The 21,619-nt window shown below is 40.2% G+C and overlaps 2 protein-coding genes across 5 annotated transcripts in view; one reads left to right on the top strand and one right to left on the bottom strand.

Moving 5' to 3' along the window:
- Nucleotides 1–21,619, top strand: part of LOC138188072 (uncharacterized) — a 167,777-nt gene that overhangs the window by 82,822 nt on the left and 63,336 nt on the right. The gene's annotated exons all lie outside the window — the stretch shown is intronic.
- b6 (pentraxin-related protein b6) lies at nucleotides 143–21,042 on the bottom strand. Of its 2 annotated transcripts, none has more exons than XM_069129548.1 (8): nucleotides 20,943–21,042; nucleotides 16,938–17,188; nucleotides 8,881–8,986; nucleotides 6,154–6,368; nucleotides 2,965–3,064; nucleotides 2,397–2,608; nucleotides 1,796–2,170; nucleotides 143–1,417 (listed from the first exon to the last, which is right to left on the bottom strand). In XM_069129548.1, exons 2-8 carry the CDS (start codon nucleotides 17,169–17,171, stop codon nucleotides 1,040–1,042), a joined length of 1,620 nt encoding a protein of 539 aa, XP_068985649.1. In that variant the 5' UTR covers nucleotides 17,172–17,188; nucleotides 20,943–21,042; the 3' UTR covers nucleotides 143–1,039. The 2 variants fall into 2 exon arrangements, with proteins under 2 accessions (XP_068985649.1, XP_068985648.1); XM_069129547.1 differs by lacking the exon at nucleotides 20,943–21,042 and adding an exon at nucleotides 19,837–20,072.

Below are 21,619 nucleotides of genomic sequence, written 5' to 3'. Positions count from 1 at the left end.
AATTCACTTTTGAATTCCGTATATATGGTATTCGATGATGTGATAGAAGAAAAAGCTCTAACGCGGCAAACAGCGAATGATAAACACAGGTTTTACAATGAACGTTTTATTCATCTTAAACTCTAACAACTTCGCATCTCTTTAAATACTTCCGAGTATGTGGCCTATCGACGACATTCGGTTCACACCGGAAGTGTTTCTACGATCGACGATTTCTTCGATCAACGACGCGCTAAACGTCAGCCGCAACTTGCAACTCTGACTAACCTAGACACGAACCCGCGTCAAGAATTAACCCAACGACGGAGCTGCTATCGGAGATCCAGCGGAGCATAACTTAGGGTAAAAACATAGCGAGCAGATTTGGGTGGCGGTGTAGCCGACTATTCAGCCGACTGTTGAGTCAGACGGAGGATAGACAAAGCCGCTAAGCAACTCAGTCAGCCGAATAGTCTGCCGCGGCACCACCACTTACACCTGCTCGCTACTTTTTCACGGTTAGCTTAGCATAGTTTTAGCTTCGCGATGGATTCCCTTAATAATAAATACGTCTCCGAACGCGATCGGAGTGACTCTGTGTAATCAATATCCGCCCGCGGCTATCGTTTCTATCCGCAACGCTTGTAATCGCGTAATCGAGCTAACGCGTTCGAGATCCGTTGGCCTCGGGTTCACGGCACGTAGAAGAGATCCTGTGTCAGCGATAGCGGTCGGCTACCGAGACGCGATAACCATAAATCTCTGGTCGAGTCGTGGTCGATGCTGCGAATGGACCCGAGCGGACCCGAGTTCACCGAGTCTCGTCTCCTGTTTCCGTCGAAAACGCCTTGTTGACACTTTGATGGCGTGAAACGTTGGCGATTGCAACGGCGTACGAATAGCGGAAAAATGATGGCAGAATGAAACGCACGAAACACGCGTTCGCGGAACGCGGAGAAAAGATAGAGACGTGGCAAAATATTGGAAAAACGTATGTTCAAAGGGAATAAGAAACTAGCGGACGAAATGCCAACGACGAAACGCTCCATCGTGAAAGTGTTTAAAACGCTTTGCACATTGACGCGGCTGGGCTGTGCACCGCGCCGGAGTACAATTTCTTAGGCACGGACCTCCAACCAAAGACGAGAGCTTTGGCGAAAGGTTCCTCGCTACAACCGTCGCAGACGTCCATGATGGTTCTGACTTCACCTTCTGCTGGTTCCCTTTCGTCGTCCTTGTTTTCGTATTTTGGTAGTTGCAGACCGAAGTTGGTCAGGCCTGCGAAATAATCGTTGTCTAGGCCTTGACTAATGTAACCGTCGTCGACGATTAGACCGTCGCCCAGTTGCACCAGGCCTCGTTTCTTTTTCGTCGAGTCGCGTTTTTCCAACTTCCTGTCTTTCGCAGACTCCGCGTCTTCTCTTGGCACGAACGTTACCTGAAAACAGAATTCAGCGTCGTCGATGATCTTTCTAGTGCTTAGTCGACCCTGTATTTCCTTACAGCGTTCAAACTATGAGTGTTTCTAATTTACAACCGTTTTTAATACGGAGGATCGAAAAAGGCAAACGTCACAGCCTGAGTTCCATGAAAATCGTAGCTCGTTGCTATGGAAAGCTTCCGAGATGCAATGGCCGGCGGAACACCCTGTACAAACAGCCTTGGTCGCGTCTCCTTGCGCGCGCAACGAAATTTCATAAATTTCGCGCGAATGATACGCGCGATACTTTCGCCGACCACTTCATCCAAAATCATATCGCTTATACGCATTCTAATTATAATAACAATTTTAATGCGCGTTCCAATGGACTCTTACCTTCCCATCGGAAGGTTTTCCCTCTGAAACTGCCTCTTCGTCGATTTGCCTCTTCGCCACGCTGGACGCTTGCTCAGCGCTCGAGTCCGACTCGTTGCTCTTGGCTTCAACAGCCGACGAATCCTTCTCTCTCTTAAAGAGATTGTGATACGAGCTGGCTCCCACGTTGGTTGTTTCGCTCGCCGGAGGCAAACTAACGCTAGAGCGTAGGTTGCCGAAGAACTGGCTGGATTGCAGAGGGAACGCTGCGGAGACGGAATTGGGATTCGCAGGAGGAAAGGGCTGAGGTGATGGATCGCGGGGAATCACCGCAGGATGCCTCAGGGTGACGCCTCCTTGAACGATTTGCAGCGGCGACCCTGGATTGATTTTTACCTGAAATTCAACGAGGTCAGCGTGTTCTGCGATGCCCTTCGAAGCTTAAATTTCCATAGATTGGATTTTAACGATTTTAACGCGGCAGCAACGATAATTCGTGTGCATCGAGCAAGGAAATTGAACGAATCTAGCGACAGTCGCTTAAATTTAGGCGATGCAGCTGTATCGGAATTTCCCTGGCAAATAAAGCGAGCGCTACTGTATACCGTGACGTGGGTCAAACCTGATGATTGATTTGTCCAGCAGTGAGGTAGGGATGTTGCGGAAGGGGTCGGCCTGTTACGGGAGGACGCGTAGGTCTGGGCGTGTTGTTGGTGGTGTCGTGCTCGTAGTGATGGCCGTGATGGTGTTTGTGATCCTTGTGGGCTTTGCCGGCCGTCAGCGCGACCTCGTACAGCTGCACCATTGTTATTTCACCCACAAGACCGCCGGATCCTGAGCAAATGTGTTTCCTTAGAACAATCTTAGGAATGTAACGCGTATTACCGCCGTGTACGAGGAAAGTCGATGAAACGTTTTGGCACTGATATTTCAACATTTTCAAAACATGGTATAATGTACACTGTTGTAAGTGAAAGTATCTCTACACTCTCAAATTATAGCAAATACGTGAAACACTCTTCTTCATGAAGCTCTTTGATACAATTTTCGTGTTTGATTTTAGTTGCTAAATGCGATAGATGTTGTGCAGGGTAGCGTAAATGAATAAAAATTCATGGTCTGTACGCGGAAAATGACATAGCACTACAGGCATAGTTGCCTTGGTTTTACGACGATTTGCGAATTCTCACCTGGAGGAGCGCCATCGCCTTCCAAAAAGCCGCCGCCCAGCTGTCGTTGCTCCTGTCCAGTGATCGCAATTCCACCCCCTTTGATGACGTGGCCGACCAACTAACGAGTCGAGAAGAAAGACAAGCGAGCGAATTAAGGTCACGCTGAATTAGCTGCAGGGTCTGTTTGTTAATCGCGCGTTACGTCGCAGAGCACCGGTTTTAATTTGCATCTGACAAACGAGTCGCGAATTGCCATTATAAACTCTGCGTTTAAGCGCATCACGAGATGGACAGTTTCTTGTCACGTCCACTTTCTTGCTGCACTGAAAATATCTCCATTATTCAGCGCGCTTTAATCTACACTGACACAGTCAAAAGCGAGTACAGATACAGTTTCTATCAACTGCATTTGTACGAACGAAATATTCCCAGCGTCCGATTAACTGATCTTCAGCTGAGCGCCGATCAACCTACGCGAACTCAGCAGGAACACGCGTCATGTAACGCACATTCTCGTGGTCGATACAAGTTTGCAACGTTACCTTGCGTCGAAGAGCGAATATTCCACGTTTCGTGGAATTTTCTTGATCGAACTTGTTAGCTTCTATCGACTGAACAAAAGTCATAGACGAGAAGAATAGAGAAATAGATGGATTCTTATGATATTGGCTTGGCAACTAAGTGATTGCGGATTTTGTCAATAGGTGGCGTTGACAAAATCCGCAATCACTTAGTTGCCAAGCCAATATATCCCGACAAATTCGTACAGAGGCAGTTGTTTCAGAAGCTTCTACACGTACGTTGGACAAATGGAAAATCGGTGGGGATGGAATAAATAACGCGAAAAACGTAAATCTGTAAAGCGTCTATTCACTGTATTTGATCGGTGGCGAAAATAAGAAACGCAAAACCTTCTATATCTCGAGGCGAAGTAAAATTCCTTTCACCGCGCATTCTCTACTTCGATTATGCTTATCCGCTTATCGCTTCGAGCGAAGCCGCCGCCCGTTCCTTCCTCGATATTCACCGGAACGAATAACAGAGTTTCCTGCCGAATGGGTTCGGCTATCTGGGTAGACTCGTACGGAGAAAATCGAGGTTATCGTAGAATCTGCAGAAATATTTCTGCGTTGTATATTTTAGACGATTTGTAATATAGGTAGGTGCACGTGAAAGTGTAGGAAATTTTGAAATATTTTCCGTACATTTCCTGCTAGTCAACCTGACTATCTGGATACTTTTGAACGATAGCGTGAAACGACTTTCGCGTGAAATAGAATCGCGTTGACAAGACGAAGAGAGGGGAAGATAGCGAGCGCACGGAAACTCGCGGAAATTCGCACTCGTCTGCAAAAATTCTTCCCGCGATATGCATCGCGTTGGACGAGACCAGCGAAGAGAGAAAAATTACGCAAGAGAATTCGCACGAATGCCAAGGAGAAATGGCAGCGTGGAATCGACCTAGAACCGGACGCGATTTCCTCCGGTGGAAGAGTACCGCTGCCGAAGATCGCTTTCTACTCGGGTTCCGAGTCACGGTATACCGCCTGCATGATCCACTTTCGAGAATTCATGGCGAAAACTATAAACACACAGCCAGACCCTGGCATTGCTCGCTTATAGAAATCGCGCGCGTGCCTTGCCTTCGTAACGTAAAAGTGCATTATACTATAGAAATTTCATGTACATGCAAGTCCATAAATATCCCGACACTTACGTGTTTGCGAATTCCGTACGAACATCTTGAGAATTTATTACCTTGTTCTATGTTGTACCGACGTTATTTTTGGACCATATCGAGCGATATTATGTACAAATAATAATACGATAAAATTGTTGTAAAGATAGGTAGGCTGAAACGTGTACGTGTACGTATAGAATACGAAGATGTCGAGATGATAAAAATTTTGTTTCCATAGTACATTCTGTTACGACCGTTCGCGAAGAGTAAATTCTCGCTACGATTCTGATAATCGACGCCGCGAACCAGTCGTTCCCCTGTTTCGATTAGGATAACAGAGGTAGTTCAAATGATTGTAACACTGAATTAACAGGGTTAATATAAGCTACTATTTTAAACAATATTTAAAATTATAATTAACACGTTGCAAATGATTTAACGATGATACAACTAGTTTATTATTATAATTCGACTCGACTTTATGATATTTCCCGACGTATTCGTTTGACTAAGCGATCTTGATTGTATTTCTCTGAACCTCTCGATGCATTCGGTTTGAATCCTCATATGATACTGACTGCCCTTCGACTTTTTCCTTTGCCTTCTCTGGAAGACGACCCCCACCACGCTCGGGTCTCGCAACCGTCCGAGCCTATGATCACGTATGCCACCTTTTTTGTGTAGGTAAAGTAACGGACCGAAGGCGAATCGATGTTTTTTAGAACTCGCTGCTTGACCACAACTATGCGCTTATCGCTACATTGTGTATATTTCGCCGGTCATGTAAGACGATCTGTCTGCGACACTGTAGTACCAAGGGAGACGGTTAGGAACACGGCCTATAGTAAATCTCGGGGCGTAGCACAATCCATTTATATGTTTCATAAAGGATATAACCTAACTAATACGAAGATGGTACCCCACTGGGGGTAGCCACCCACATGATAATCAAACAGCTAAAAGATTCTACCAAATGTCCAAATTGGACAAATTGTGAATGTGAAATATTAAATAAAAAGAAAAATAATATGTTGATACCTGTTCGCCTATGGAACTTTACAATAATTATATCGATATTATTTGTCTTTGATAACGTCGATATCATGGAACAACACGATAAATTCATGCAAGTGTCCGGATATTTGCGTATGTGTCTTTTTCTGACGTTAGAATCTGGTCTGGTTACGTACAAGCAATAGCACGTGCAAAGTATCCTTGTAAAGAAATTAAAAAATAAGAAATCGAGGAAACGTACAATGGAATCTTCCCGGCCGAGGTTTCATCTTCGAGAACATCGATCTTGAAAATTTGCCAAGTAGATATGCTCGGACTTGTCTAATTACCGACTAGATCTGACTGAACGATCAGCTGCAGGTTATTGGACGTGGGAAAATAAGTGACGCGTTTTACTCGCGCGCAACGCGTTTGAATTTTCCACGGCCGTTGGTAACGATGCACTTTCACGGGCGCGAATTTTTTCGTCGATGGCTCGAGAGTTGGGTGAAAAGCACGGCAAGCTCGCTTACCCTGTTGTTGAAGCCGCGACCTACGCGCTCGTCGTTGACCCAGATCTGCCATTCTCCTGTACGACCGTTCCAGCTTTGGCAGCTGTGATACCACTTGTTCAGACGGAGCGGATAATTCAATCTGTACAAGTTGTGCCCGTCGATGTTCATCATGTAGTAGGAACTCCTGGCGGTGTTAGCGACCCAGGAGAGGATGCCACGCGGTTGATCTCCCACTTGAAAGTAGAGTGGATTCCGTTAACGTACACTTTCTGCGCATTTCTGCGTCTTCGAAGCAGGTTTGGAAAAAAGTGGCAAACTTCTACATCGTTTCAAATTTTAATGAGAATTCTCTATACAGAGGCTTAGGGTATAAAATTAGGATTGTTTATGGAAAATTTGATGGGGAAGTTACAAGGACAAACGCGTTTTACTGTTATTATTGGGCTGGCAACTAAGTGATAGCGAATTTTGTCATTAGGTGGTAATACCAATTTTGCAAAAAGTTCAGTAAAATATCTTGGTCGGTTCATGGAAAAAGACGGTGCGCGACCAGGAAGAGATAACCTGAGAGCGACACGCGAATTTGAACGCCCAAAGGACAAAAAAGATGTGAGACAATTACTGGGGAAAATGAATTTTTATTCTAAATTTATAGAAGATGCCTGCAAACTTCTGGAACCACTTCATAACTTATTAAGGAAAAATGTGGAATTATGAGAAAGAAGAAGCAAACTTCAGCTTAAAACAATTTGATGGAACGCAAAAAGCCAGAGATTGGATATCAGAGTATGAAACGGAGTGGGGAAAATTAAAAATCCAAAATGAGCAGAAGAAAATCAAGTGCTTGAAGATGTATTTGAAATTATAGGCGTATCGTGCTGCGGACCAACCCTTGTTGCTAAAAACTTTTAGAAATGAAGTTTTTCAATTTTCCCAGCTGTACCATTAGATGGTAATGACAAAATCCGCAATCACTTAGTTGCCAACCCAATAATTCAGAAAATTCATTCAATTTCCACTGAATAAATATCGACTTTCCTTTAGAAGAAAACGCGCGAATTTTTGCAATTTGTACATTCGTTTCGACGTCTTATGATCGTTCGAAACGAGAAAGTTGTCTTCGTCAGGTTCGTCTATGCTTTTCACGATCGTGTTTCTACGATACTTTACGTCTAATAGAACGACACCTCGTTGGAATTTTAGGTATCTCGAGCTGCATTTCGACTATTCCCCTTTCTCATAAACGCGTAGATATCCGTGCAATCCGCAATCAATTAATTGCCAACCCAATAGTATCGTTGTATTCTTTATATTTACGATTTAGAGAATAAAAATTACAATTTTGTATTTTGTACTCTCTAAGAAAAATTCTTTTAGGGATGGTTAAAGGAACGAAAAATGGATAATAGAACGGATAGTCTGACCTAATTGTTTTAACTGTGGCAAATTAAACGATGCCTCGGGGACGGACGTTCCATACGATCGCGTCGTGCTTATGTCGGATTTACGCGCGATTCGCCAAAACATTCGCCTCAAATCCGCTTGAAAACACGTTGCGACATTTTTTCGGAATTCGAGGTTCAACCGTTGCGCGATTTTTATCGAATATTATTATTATCGTTGTTGTTGTTATTATTGTTGTTGTTGTTGTTGTTGTTGTTATTATTGTTGTTGTTGTTGTTATTATTATACAAACAAAGATACGCACGATGCGAGGAAAAATAAATTACGCGCGCGAATATACAGCGTGTCCTGTTGAACAGGAAGCGTTCAAACGTCTGGAAAGATACGAAAAAATGTTTCAGAGAAAAGCCGTGTGATATCCAGGGGCAGGTGTGATATCCACTTAACCCAGCGATTAAACATTTTCGAACGGATACCTCCACTTCTCATTACATATTTTATTTTATTATATTTTACTATTATATTTTAAGCGACGTTTTAAAAACACCGGAAACTCGTGTCCTTTGCACTTTACGTTATCGAGATACGAACTTTCAAGTTGGATGTGACACCGATATTAAGACGTTTTTCACGGCGCTACGACCGGTATGGCGTTGACGAGGCGCGAAATCCCAGTTTTCTGACGTTTCCAAAATAGTCGGTGAGCCGCGAACAGTCGCTTCCATTTGGTTGGCAACTAAGTGATTTGTCTTGACTTTGTCAATATCACCTAATGATAAAATCCGTAATCACTTAGTTGCCAACCCAATAAGTCCTTGCGTCGGTTTCGCGCGAAACACGTGAGTTTACAGTGTCTCGAAGACGTCAGCTATAGGAATACGCAAGGAGGAATGGAGGTGGCCGAAATTTTGAAATTTCCTCACGTTTTCTCGTATTTTATCGATCGTATTTTTCCAGACGTTCGATCGTTCCCAATTGAACAGGACGTATACTGTAGACGAAAGAGAAGAGCAACAAAGAAAAGAGAAAGATACCTAGAATTGAAAGTGTCTTAAGGATGATAAGGATTAATTATTGTTACGATTAATTAAAACAAAAAATCGACATTGTGGCGATCAGAGGATTAAAATGGGTAAGAAATTGAATGAACGAAGCGAAAATAGCGATAGATGAGACGATGCAGTAGCGTGTGGAATATTCCTAGCAAAAGGAAAGTGGTGATTCAGTTTCCACGAAAAGTGCGAGGCGGAACTTTCGCCTTTTCGCTCGTCCGGCCTCTTCGAAGCAAAAAAGAAAAAGGAAAAGGTGAAAGGGAAAGGAAACTGGCGGCGTGTCTCTCACCTGCGTACGAAAACAAAGGATGGTCGTTGCTGTGATTGTAGAATTTGGTCCACATGCACAACGTGAACTCCTTCATGTCCGGCAGCTGCGTCTTGTAGTGAACGTACTGCGGAAGGAAGAAAGCGATCGTTAATCAATGGAAATCGGATCCGTTCAGAGATCTGTGGCGTGGTCGGAGCGTCGTTTACAGATCAGAGAATTACACGACCGAGACGCGTTCTTACGCGATTTGACTTGTTCCGCGATCGCCGAGAAGTAAACTCGATTTGTAAGCAACCGGAGAACCTGTCGGCGCCACCGGTTCTTTTTACCATCGTCACCTTTCCCTCTGCGTTTCCGCGTGCAAACTGCGTTTCGCTTTCTATCGGCAAAATCGGTCGCGTAGATTGCTTGCATATGTTGTAACTGGCGATACGATTAAGAAAATGGACGGTTGTAAGGGGACAGTTGAACCAGCAACGTGAAATACAATTTTTACACGTTGAATTTTGTTTTTCGGAAAATTGATTTTGTATGTTTGCAAAGGTATATTCGTGGGTTTACGTAAAAATAATCGCGTATTTCGAAGCAGTTATAGATATCGAGTAACATCGAAAACAAATGTTGTTACAGTGTTTGTTAAAATAATAACTCGCGCCGTACATTCTCTGTATAGTATACAGTTCTAGTATAGTATAGTATAGTAGTTCTCTGTATACAACCGTATAGAATATTTGTCAACATTTTTGTCCATACGATTTCTGTCTGTCGGAATAGAAAATATTTTCGAGAACGTCCAGAGTATACGATCAAATTTATCTAACGCTATGAGCATAAACAGAGAGAGAGACCAGTTGCTGCATTTTTCGATGCAGCCAGACGATATGTTCGGGTATGTCGGCGCTATGAAATTGTACACAGACAAACGAAGAGTCTATCTTCAGATAAATCTTGTTTGTTCTGTTATTTTGCTAGGATTAACGTTGGTCATTGGCGATCGGAGCTCCTCAACTTCCTACAATTGTAAAACTTGAATGAAAATTAACAGTTTGGGCATTTTGAATATAACCGATAAATAGAAGATACTTTGAAATAAAAAGTGCACCATTGAACAAATAAACATTTTTGTTAGAACATCAATAAAAAAAAAATGAGAACAAATCTTGCATCTAACGGTGCACTGTGTTAAAACAGTGTAAACGTAAATGTGGCTCATCAATACAATCTGGACAATAGGTGATCACCTTTTTGGTCCGATTCATAGCAATTTTTCATCCTAACTGTTTAACATTTTTTTCATACCACTCTCTGCAAAATTTTCGTGCCAGGTACGCTTGCCCTTCTTTCTTCTGCATTTCGTGTCGCAATCTTTGTCGAATAAGTATATTTGACGACTCTGGCGAATGGCACTGCGTAAGGTGCATTGCGAGTGCCATTCTAAAATCTGATAACTTGATTTTTGTTTTTATTGCTTGTTTATAGAGTATCATCGCGTTTGAAATTGACGTATTTGACAATAACTCTAAAGCTAATTTTATATACCACTTGAGGGTTCTTCTATGTGATGTAGAATATGCTATCGTTTGATCTGATAAATCTACAGCACATTTTCCTCTCTTGTAATCTGCCACTATCATTGGTTTATCGCAAATACAATTTTCTTTGCGGACCTGTATCATTTCAGCCGAATGTTTCGTCGAGATCATAAAAATAATCCTAATACTGTTTACTAATATCTTCTATACGTTTCAACAATATATTCTGCGCGTTTTGCCTACGACGAAATAACGAAAGCGAATGGTTTGTTGAAATAAACGAAGCCTCGTTATAATACGTCGCTATCAACTGTTAACGAGGCGTCACGGTTGTCACCCGTGACCACCAATAAGATAAACGGTCCATTGGGGAAGAATGTTGTCTTACATCATCAATTTATCATTATTTTGCCATTGTATGCTTTGAATGATAAAAATACTCCCGTGGCGTCCTGAGCGAAACATGTGATTTCAGCGTGGCAGTCAGTGTTAATATCTTTATTATTATTATTATTATTATTATCTGTTGAGAATTGTGGATCTTTGAAGCCGAAATAATGTTATAGGAGCACTATATTTATACTGAGGATTAATATTAAAATAGTAATATATTTATTTCATGGACGATTCCTTATATATTCATCGATACACACTTGGACCCGTCTCAACACTTTCTTCCATACCCGACTGTTAACCGACTGACTAGTTTACACTCATCTGTTTTCGTTAGCCACGCACACACACACCTCCACTCACCGACACTCACATACAAGTATCTCTACTACGCATTTAACCCAATCCAGCACAGAAAATTATACATATCTCAACATTATCATTTATCGGAGTTCATGGTTTTCAGCTTACGTTATATTTACGTTAGAATTCTCATTAGCTGTGACAGACATTTAAAAGATACAAAGTAGATCGCTGCAGGATCGTTTGCTGACAAGATGCTGTTAATTTCAATAAGAAAAAGTCTATTACGTGCACTGTGTAGTTAGAAAGGGGCGCACGATTATCCAAGTAAAATGCGTTGGAAAAGAAACGAAACAGCTTACGCGGAACGATCTGTTGTAACGTAATCGTCGTGTTTCCCGATCGCACGGCTCTCCGCGGGTTTAACCATTTCACGAGAACAAGGTCTCTCTACCATAATTTCCTACTTTGTGTTTACGCATTCGCGTTGCGCAACAAAATCGTTCGACACGCTTCGAAATCGATTGCCAAGTGCGGCTCAATTTTCGCTGCATCTGTAGGCAAATGATGCGCGTCGGTGAATTAAGTCGGGAAATGAACTCGAGAGGAATAATAGCGGTGCAAAGCGATCTCGCGACAGTTCGATGCACTTGAACGTGGTGCTGCGTTCCACACGATTTCCCGAGCGCGAGATTTACAACGAACAAGATAATCGAATTGTTTTTTAATTTACATCGTCTCGCTGTTTCGCTCTTTCACGCACGCTTTTCCCTAATTTGCTAATGAAAGCAGTATGAAAGCCGTGTTCCTGCAAAGTAAAACAGTGTAAATTCGGCGTAGCCGATAGTTAGTGATGCGATCTGCGATATTTGGAATTTCTGTGCAACGTGTACGACGATAAAATCCAATCACTTGCAACCTGATTCGTATCTTGAAGCTTCTGCGAGCAGACACTCGAGATAACAGCCATTTTCGGCATTTTTTGGAAACAAGCCACAGAGTAAAAGTTAATTTGTCCAAAGATGAAGAGGAGAAAGATAGTAATTTTTAATTGTTCCTATCGCGAATAACAGTTGTGAACGATTAGCATTTTTTTTTTTTTTTTTTGGGCTATCGACGAACCGAATTTCATTTTGGTTACCGATAACCATAATCGATGGCCCGAAAACAATTCGTTTGCTTATCGTAAAATTTACTCTCGTTACGTTCGACTATCGTCAATTGTTGTTAACGTTGCTGATAATTGGTATTAATATTCATATTTGTAATTAGTATTCATCGATACGAAACAATTTAATTATGAAGCTTGCGTATACATTTTATTAATCAAAGAAACGATATGAAAATATATGAGATGCAGGATATCCTCTGTTTCATATATTTTCATGCCGGATTTTCTGCTTAATAAAATATACAACTTTCATAACTAATCATTCTTATATTGTCGAATTTTAATCGTTTATATCGATCAAAGATTTCAATTCTTATAGTTTAACTTTGAAAATTTGCCTTGCGCAACGATTATGATATCCGTTTGAAAATTTTGATCAGTTCCCGAGCCTTTGAAGTTTCTTGAGTTTTGATAGTCTTGCGGGATATTCGAAATTCTTAGCTCGAGAGTTTCAGGGTGGAAACGATGTATAGCGAAGTCTGTACGGGGTTTGTCTTATCGAAAAATCAGCAAGAAGGAAACGACCCAAAAAATTTGACACGATCGAAGATTTTTCAAGATTTGCAAAACGAGCAACACTCGCAAACTAGTCAAAACCTACCAAGACTCAAATTTGAATCTGAAGATGCCCAGTTTAGAAACTATTTCAATGTTAATACTAGAACTACCGATAGTTAACACGAAGCTATTTCTATCAAAACCAGTGAAAACGACTGGTCTTTAAAAAATACCTAATAATAGAATATTTTTGTATTTATTGATTTATTACTCTCTTACGGGAGGAATTTCATGTTACGTAGTACATTTTTGGCATTATTAATCCATCTGGGGCCATGATCCCTAAACGAGGATTAACACGTTTATAAAATTGTCGACCCAGTCATTTTGACTGGTGTGGTATTTCTAGTGTTAGCATCTAGCGATCTAGCGATCAATCCGGAATTTTCCTGATAACTGATATCGTCGTATCGAGTGATACGCAGTGAAAATTTGAAAAACGCGTGGTAAGTTGTAGAAAACGAGGAAACTGGTTAATTGGGGTTCGATAAACAGATTGCAGCACCCTTTTACACTTCGACAAGTACCAGTCATTTTCACTGGTATTGGTATAAGTAGCCTTGATGCAAAATTATTTTCAGTTTGAATACATAAAAAACAAAATGTTGTTATTTCTATACTCAGAGGTAGGATCACAACAGGTTATGGGCCCAGGTGCAATAATTGGTTATTATTTTTTTTTGAAAATATTATTAATAGTAATAATATTGAGGAACGCAGAAGATAAACTGAAAACAAAAAAGAAGGGGGGGTGCGTGATCTATGATTCAGTGTTGAATATCATAAGGACGCTTTATCGAGTATACAACAATTGTTTACGTGATAATACAGTTATCAAAAAAAAAAAAAAAAAAAAAAAAATGTCGAGCGGGGTGAGTTTAAGTATAGAAATAACAAGACAAAATAAAATTCATTATATTATTCCTTTAGTTATCGTCGCGAAAGCCATTACATCATTGCGGAAAAGAATATAATATGAAGTGGGAATTTGAAAATAAAATTGTAAAACCTGCCAATTTGACTGGTGTGATAGTTCCAGTGCTAACTTCGTCGAATCGAGCGTATGAAAGACGCTACCTTCCTTGTCTTTCGTACAATTATCAAAATTAAAATATCCTGTTCAAGTACCTCGATACTCGTTTCGTAGAAATTAAAAAATTGCATCTAACGGTGTATAAAAAAGTGCGCAGTTCTATCGAAGAAAACAGGTGACGTTGAAATCGCACGAAGACACGTCCAGCTAAATAAGATTCCTGACCATCGCAAGGTATCTGCCTCGAAGCAAAGTAACGTTCCACGCAATAATTTAGCAAATGTTTGCGTGGATCGACTAAAGTAGGCCAATCTATACAGCAAATATTTGTCTAAGAAATTTTTCTCAAAAATAAAATATTCGGTTGGCAGCTAAGCGATTGCGAATTTTGTCGATAGCATCCAATGACAAAATCCGCAATCGCTCAGTTGCCAAGCCAATAATATAGACTCGCGTTGGTCAAGCGATCGAAATCGAGTTGTTGTCGAATGTAAAACTAATCAGAATGTAGCTGTACACCTGGCTCGATCTATCGACGAACACGGTTGGTCAGAATTTGTTGCTTTTGCGTGTTTCATCAGCCTTGATCGGTGGCTCGGAAAACGAAACGGCGAGCAACAAAGTCGGTCGATTTCGAGAACTTCTGAAAAGAGTAGAGTCTCACTCGCGTGTCGCGTTTTCTCCTACTTTCGTTGCCACGATTCGTGTCGTTTTGCTCGCATCGAGGCTCTCTCGACCGCGGCCAAGCCTTCTAGTACGCAACCACGATATTTCGTTTTGCAGCAGGAAACGCGTCCCGTGTAAATAAAAAAGAAAACAATCGGCAGTCTATTGAAAGATGGAGTTAAAACAAATTTACGTTGACAATCGACAGAGCCAACGCTCTGGCCAATTGGTCAGCCCTTCGTCCGCGTACTGCGTCCCTTTCCATGGCAAATGAAATCTTCTTTAAAGAGAAGCTATCGGATGATATTCGGGAGAAATTTTGAAAAATCGTGCGAGAATTTTTGTCGCATTTCTTAAAGCGCAAAAATCGAAGGGAGCTGTATGGACTGTTTGAAACTCGGTATAGTCGTTCAGACTCAACCAACGTGCAGACGACGCGAGTAAAAATGAGCTTTGGTGTCGTAGGGTTCAAGCAAACGCGTTAAAATTTAATTATTTCACACCTCGCCCTATCATCGTTCACGCTCCGCCGATCTCCATTACAATTTCGTTAATTCTCGGAATTTTTTAGTGAAACTTTCACGGGATATTCTAACGAGTCCATAACAGAAAATCGAAGTTTCGAAATTCACGAAGCAGCTACGTAGCTCACATCTAGAAATTGATTGCTAAGTCTGTTAGGTTTGTTCACTTAGGTGTATCCGAGGCGAGAGTGAGAAACGTGTTAAGACTCGATGAAATCGAAAGGATCGCCGACTCCTCCAGCTGATGTATCGCGTACATTCGCCTCTCTAATTCAAAATCGTTTAATCATAGTCTAGTTGTGTTTTAACTGGAGAAACCTTCTAAGAAATCGGATTAACATTTCCATCGGAATTATTCATCTGTAATTGTTGATAATTATTTGGACAAAGCTGCTGTTAAACGCCAATGATAATAGAACGATTATAATATCAAATCAGTATCGCTGTATTTCACGTACAATGTTAGAGAATAAAAGCGCAAGGATAAAATAAACGGAAGTAATTGTCGTGTGAAAAGTACAAGACCCGTGCACAACCGCGTTAACTCGATCGTAGGAAAAATGCTAAGATGGGAAATTACAAGACAAATATCCAATGTTTTGTCGCGAGATAATGTTCCTTTTACATTACATCATTGCGGAAAAGAATATAACATGCAGTAGGAATTTGAAAATAAAATTGTAGCACCAGTCATTTTGTGGTATTTCTAGTGTTAGCATTTAGCGATCGATCCGGAATTTTCCTGATAACTGATATCGTCATATCGAGTGATACGCAGTAAAGAATTTGAAAAACGCGTGGCAAGTTGAAGAAAACGAGAAACTGGTTAATTGGGGTTCGATAAACAGATTGCAGCACCCTTTTACACTTTAACAAGTACCAGTCATTTTCACTGGTATTGGTACGAGTAGCCTTGATAGAAAATTATCTTCAGTTTGAATACATAAAAAACAAAATAAAATTCATTATACAGGGTGGTTGGTAACTGGTGGTACAAGCGGAAAGGGGATGATTCTACGCGAAAAAAGAAGTCGAAAATATAGAATAAAAATTTTTCGTTTGAGGCTTTGTTTTCGAGAAAATCGACTTTGAATTTTCGCTCGGTACGCGTGCACTTTATCACGTCTCGTTATAACTGATCTCACTGTAGATCGTTGTCTCGATGGAAAAATTTAAAAAAAAATTTTTTATTCTATATTTTCGACTTCTTTTTTCACGCAGAATCACCCCCTTTCCGCTTGTACCACCAGTTACCAACCACCCTGTATTATTCTTTTAGTTATCGTTGCGAAAGTCATTACATCATTGCGGAAAAGAATATAACATGAAGTAGAAATTCTAAAATAAAATTATAAAACCAGTCAATTAGACTGGCGTGATAGTTCTAGTGTTAATTGTCCTTCTGTTTTATTTATTACATCAGAACTTCATATTTTATGTTTTCAAGGTTTAGGAGAATGTAAGTAATAAGAGAATGAGGAATGTAAGAGGTGCTTACATTCTAAGATCAAATTTAACCTGCAGGTTCGACCGCGTAAAATGTTAAGCTGTGTGATCGGAAGTAGAACGTAAACGTGAACCAAAGAACAAGGCAAACACTGTGATAAATAAATCAATTTCCAGTAGAATTCAGCAAACAATTTCGAAAGGGAAACACGGTACAATGCGCAAATATGCGTTACGATCTTCGCAAAAACATCAGTGTACTTAGTTTTGCATAAATTCGTGAATAAATCGGATAAAGGAAATCTGACAGGAAAGCGTGATTTCAAATAAGCGATCATGGTCGAATTTATTATTTGATTAAAATTAAAATTAAATTAAAAGTGTTAACGGAACGATCTACGAGACGCACCGTGTGCGTCAATAAAGGACGAATAGTGAATTTTCCTCACCTCGAAGTAGAGTTGCTGTTTCATAGCGATTTTATACAGTGTACATCTGTCTTCTTCGTGATGTGCCAGCAACGACGAGCTTGCTGCGTCGTAAAGAGGCTGTGCACTTTCGAAGATAGCGACGGTGCCTTGGTGCAGGGCGCTGGCAGTTGGCGTTGGGAACGACGGACTCCAGGAGGTAGAGATTGCCTGGGCCGTGGTTAAAAACCCGTAGAAAAACGCAAGGATCCACATAATTCTTCTCGAGAAACCTGAAAAAAATGTGCTAACGAAAGATTCGCTGACACAGCAAGTTTGAAAGTGAAACGCATGCGACGTTCAATTTGCATGGAATTTGCATATGGGATTTATTTTCTTTTGAAATTGGATTCGTTGAAGATAGTTGGGCAAACTAATTACAGCAAATTATAGATAGCATAGCTACGAGTTGGAGGATTTCATGAGCCGCAAATTATTATAGAAAGATAATGATCGATGTAGGAAGTAGCCAGTCGAAGGATGGAACGCGTCTCGTTGAACGTTATGTTGTTATGCGAGAGGCTCGCTGTTGCAACATTTCATTCACCTAAGCGGAACGATATCGCCTGCAAAATGGAATGAAAATCAACGCTTTTATCGAGCGTTTCGTTGTAAAAGCGGCAAACTCTCGCGGGTTTTACCCTACGTTGATTTGGCCGAATGCTACGCTCGCTCAAACACAAACGAAATTAGCGACAGCATAGGGCAAGGTTGTACGGTATCCAGCGTTTTAGCTTCCTTTCGCTGTAACTTGTTTCGCAGTTGGTAAAATTCGAATTGGGAAAAAGTGCAGGGAAATTGAAACAAATTATAGGAAAGTTGAGACTCGATGAAAGAAGAGAAATTATTTCTTGTAATCTAACAATGAATTTTTACAAGAAGTAATTTAATGTACATAATATAATTAATAAGAAAGTATAGGACAAATGACAAATAAATCTCTGGCGCGCGTATTTAGTCCCTAAATCGGAGGGAAAATATGGTTCAATTAGTAGTAGAATTTAGTAGACACTTAGTAGATGGTAGAATATATACATATTGAGTTGGCGACTATTGCGGATTTTACCATTAGGTGGTATAACCATTTACCATTTACCATTTAGGTGACAAAATCGATTTGGGAAAAAGTGCAGGAAATTGAAACAAATTATAGGAAAGTTGAGACTCGATGAAAGAAGAGAAATTATTCCTTGTAATCTAACAATGAATTTTTACAAGAAGTAATTTGGTGTACATAATATAATTAATAAAAAAGTATAGGACAAATGACAAATAAATCTCTGGCGCGCGTGTTTAGTCCCTAAATCGGAGGGAAAATATGGTTCAATTAGTAGTAGAATTTAGTAGACACTTAGTAGATGGTAGAATATATACATATTGGGTTGGCGACTAAGTGATTGCGGATTTTACCATTAAGTGGTATTACCATTTACCATTTACCATTTAGGTGACAAAATCGAATTGGGAAAAGTGCAGGGAAATTGAAACAAATTATAGAAAAGTTGAGACTCGATGAAAGAAGAGAAATTATTTCTTGTAATCTAACAATGAATTTTTACAAGAAGTAATTTAATGTACATAATATAATTAATAAAAAAGTATAGGACAAATGACAAATAAATCTCTGGCGCGCGTATTTAGTCCCTAAATCGGAGGGAAAATATGGTTCAAATGATAGTAGAATTTAGTAGACACTTAGTAGATGGTAGAATTTAATATATATTGAGTTGGCAACTAAGTGATTGCGGATTTTGTCAATACCACCTAATGACAAAATCCGCGTATTTAGTTCCTAAATCGGAGGGAAAATATAATTCAAGTAATAGTAGAATTTAGTAGACACCTAGCAGATGGTAGAATTTAATATATACTGAGTTGGCTACTAAGTGATTGCGGATTTTGTCATTAGGTGGTATTGACAAAATCCGCAATCATTTAGTTGCCAATGCAATATGTATTATTAGGTTGTCCGAAAAGTGTCTTTCTTCTACAGACACGTCTTTTACAACAACGCATCTTCATACAAACATGAAACCTAATCTGTCCAACGTTGTGATCTTTATTTTGATAGAACAAAACAGATCATACGTAATTCGATAAAATGATATAAGAAAAAGAATATTCTAAAACGAAAGAAACTTTTCGGACGTCCTAATACATTCTACCATCTACTAACTATCGATAGTTCGAACAAAAAAATTCTTTTCCCTTAGAAAATAAGACTAGTCGTTGGCATATGCTTTATCTATTACTACTTCAAGTTGCCTCTAATTTCTCATTAAAATTGTTCTAGCGGCAAACGAGTCTACTGCCGCGTTATTTAGCCCGGTTTTCCGAATATCCATCGTTCGAGATAACGATCTGGTTTAATCGAAATTTCAAAAGTTATTTCGATATCCTGCCGGTGGTTTCCAGGCAGAATTAAAAGCTGACGCGTATATACAGGGTGTCCCGCGCAACTGTGCCAAATAGACACTATAACACTGAAGCAGCACAAGATGTAAAACGAATCTCATTAAATAACATCAAACGCTATCGAATGACGTTTATTTTCATATACAAATTTAACCAACTAATTTAAGTATCCTAATTTACGTATACTTGGCGTATCAAACGTTATACACTTTATACATCTGGCTACGAAATCTTGGAAATACCGTCACTTACAAAACCAACGTATACACCAGATAGCGTTTAATCTCGCTTAATGAAATTCGTTCTATCTTCGTCCCATCCACCGCTTCAAAGCTGCAGCTTGTTTTAGCTACGCTGGACACCTTGTATGTACGTAGCCTGATCCGATGGATATTGGTATCTCGGTGTGTAGCGGAGGAAAAGTCGATAGAAAATTTGGTGGCAGAAATCGGTCAATATAACTCACCGAGAAGCAATCACCGATTTATTCGCGGCGATAACGAGAGGTAGATGTTCGCGGTCTCGAAACGGAAAGGTAACTGTCCGTTCGTTCAGTTCGACGTAGGCCTCGTAAACTCGTAAGAGGTGTGCACACCTCCTACCCACTTTGAATCGCCTTTTTCTCTCTCCTCCAGTCTCGCACATCCTACGATTCACTACGAGCACAGAGAATGCTTGTACAATGTACAATCAACTCTCCTTTTCTCCATATACTGTCGAGTCGACTGGCGTGTTTTTCTCCTTCGTATTTCTTTCCTACTTAATCTCGTAATACGCGATACAGCCACGTATCCTGACAGCAATTGATTGCATCTAGATCTTTGTTTATCGTAGCATCAGTTCGCTGTGGTATGCAGGCAAATATGTACACGATCGATCAAAGGTGTGTACAGTGGCAGCGAAAAGCACTTGTACACTGTTGCGTTTATTATTTGCATTATTTATTTTTATACGAATTAATTAGATGTAACTATAGCGGTTTCTTACACTTGTAATTTATAATATTATGATTTTATTTGTACGAACTGTTTGTTATAGCGTTTGCTTGTTTGTATAGTTATCGTACGTTACAGTTAGGTGCGTGAGTCACGGGATACTAATCTACTAATTTTAAACATAACCTTTCATGAATCAGGTCTGCGGTAAAATATTCAACACGGTGTAATCTAGTTTTTCTTATAATTAGGGTACGCATGTTTATGCAAATTTGTGTTTCTTTATAAATACAACTAAAGCAACCTACCCAGAGACTCGTTTCATGTGATTAATATTGTATATCAAGTAACCGTTACTTTATTGAAACTTGTTACGTCGTGTCTTTAGAAAGAAGAAGCATCGCGTGTGTCTCGATCAAATTATTGTTGCTTTGTACAACTTTGAAGCTATCTATCAGGCGAGTGATGAATTCCATGGTGGAAGAATTTCGCGTCATTAGACAAGTTCTAATCGTCGCGATATTGGCAAAGGAGAAGATTCTGTGAAATTGCTGCGCAACAACGCCAGAACAGACGCTGCTTCTGCGACGAAAGACGTCACAGTGAGAGTTAGTTGGCACGTGCCTGTGCAACACACCTCGTTAGATTCAGCTCGCTTCCGAATGAGATAGAAAAATCACTGGACGATCAAATCTTGGTGAAAGACAGCATTTTTCCCTGTTGAAACTCCTCGCTTGCCTAATGAAAGATGGTTTAACCCTCTGCACTCGTATGTCGAGTGTCACTCGACATCAGTTTCTATCACAGCAGCTCCTTTGTCGAGTCCCACCTTTTTTTGTGAAACGTGCGAAAGAAAAGCAGGATTGCATCCTGGAAATTGTTTCAAGATATATCATACACTTAAAAATTAGAAAATACAACAATAGTGTGAATAAAACTGGTATTCTTTCTCCCTTTATGTTACGACCGTTCGCGAGGAAACGCGTCAGCGAGAGGCGTAAATTCTCGCTGCGATTCTGATAGTCGACGTCATGAACCAGCCGTTCCCCTGTTTCGATTGGAATAACAGAGGTAGTTCAAATGATTGTAACACTGAATTAACAGGGTTAATATAAGCTACTATTTTAAACAATATTTAAAATTATAATTAACACGTTGCAAATGATTTAACGATGATACAACTAGTTTATTATTATAATTCGACTCGACTTTATGATATTTCTCGACGTATTCGTTTGACTAAGCGACATTGATTTTATTTCTCTGAACCTCTCGATGCATTCGGTTTGAATCCTCATGTAATACTGACTGCCC

This window comes from Bombus flavifrons, chromosome 16, assembly GCF_040668555.2.
Source record: "Bombus flavifrons isolate JBK064 chromosome 16, iyBomFlav1_principal, whole genome shotgun sequence".
Classification (NCBI taxonomy): Eukaryota; Metazoa; Arthropoda; class Insecta; order Hymenoptera; family Apidae; genus Bombus; species Bombus flavifrons.
The sequence above is the reverse complement of the archived record's forward strand: the minus strand, read 5'-3'. Positions and strand labels throughout refer to the sequence as shown.

Bases quoted from the DNA above. Each gene is read 5' to 3' on its own strand.
- b6 (XM_069129548.1), bottom strand. From the start codon at position 17,171: ATGTGGATCCTTGCGTTTTTCTACGGGTTTTTAACCACGGCCCAGGCA. The intron at 3,065-6,153 runs GTAAGCGAGCTT...TCGACTCGTTAG, and splicing joins GTCGCGGCTTCAACAACAGG to TTGGTCGGCCACGTCATCAA. The intron at 2,171-2,396 runs GTTTGACCCACG...GTTGAATTTCAG, and splicing joins CTGGACAAATCAATCATCAG to GTAAAAATCAATCCAGGGTC.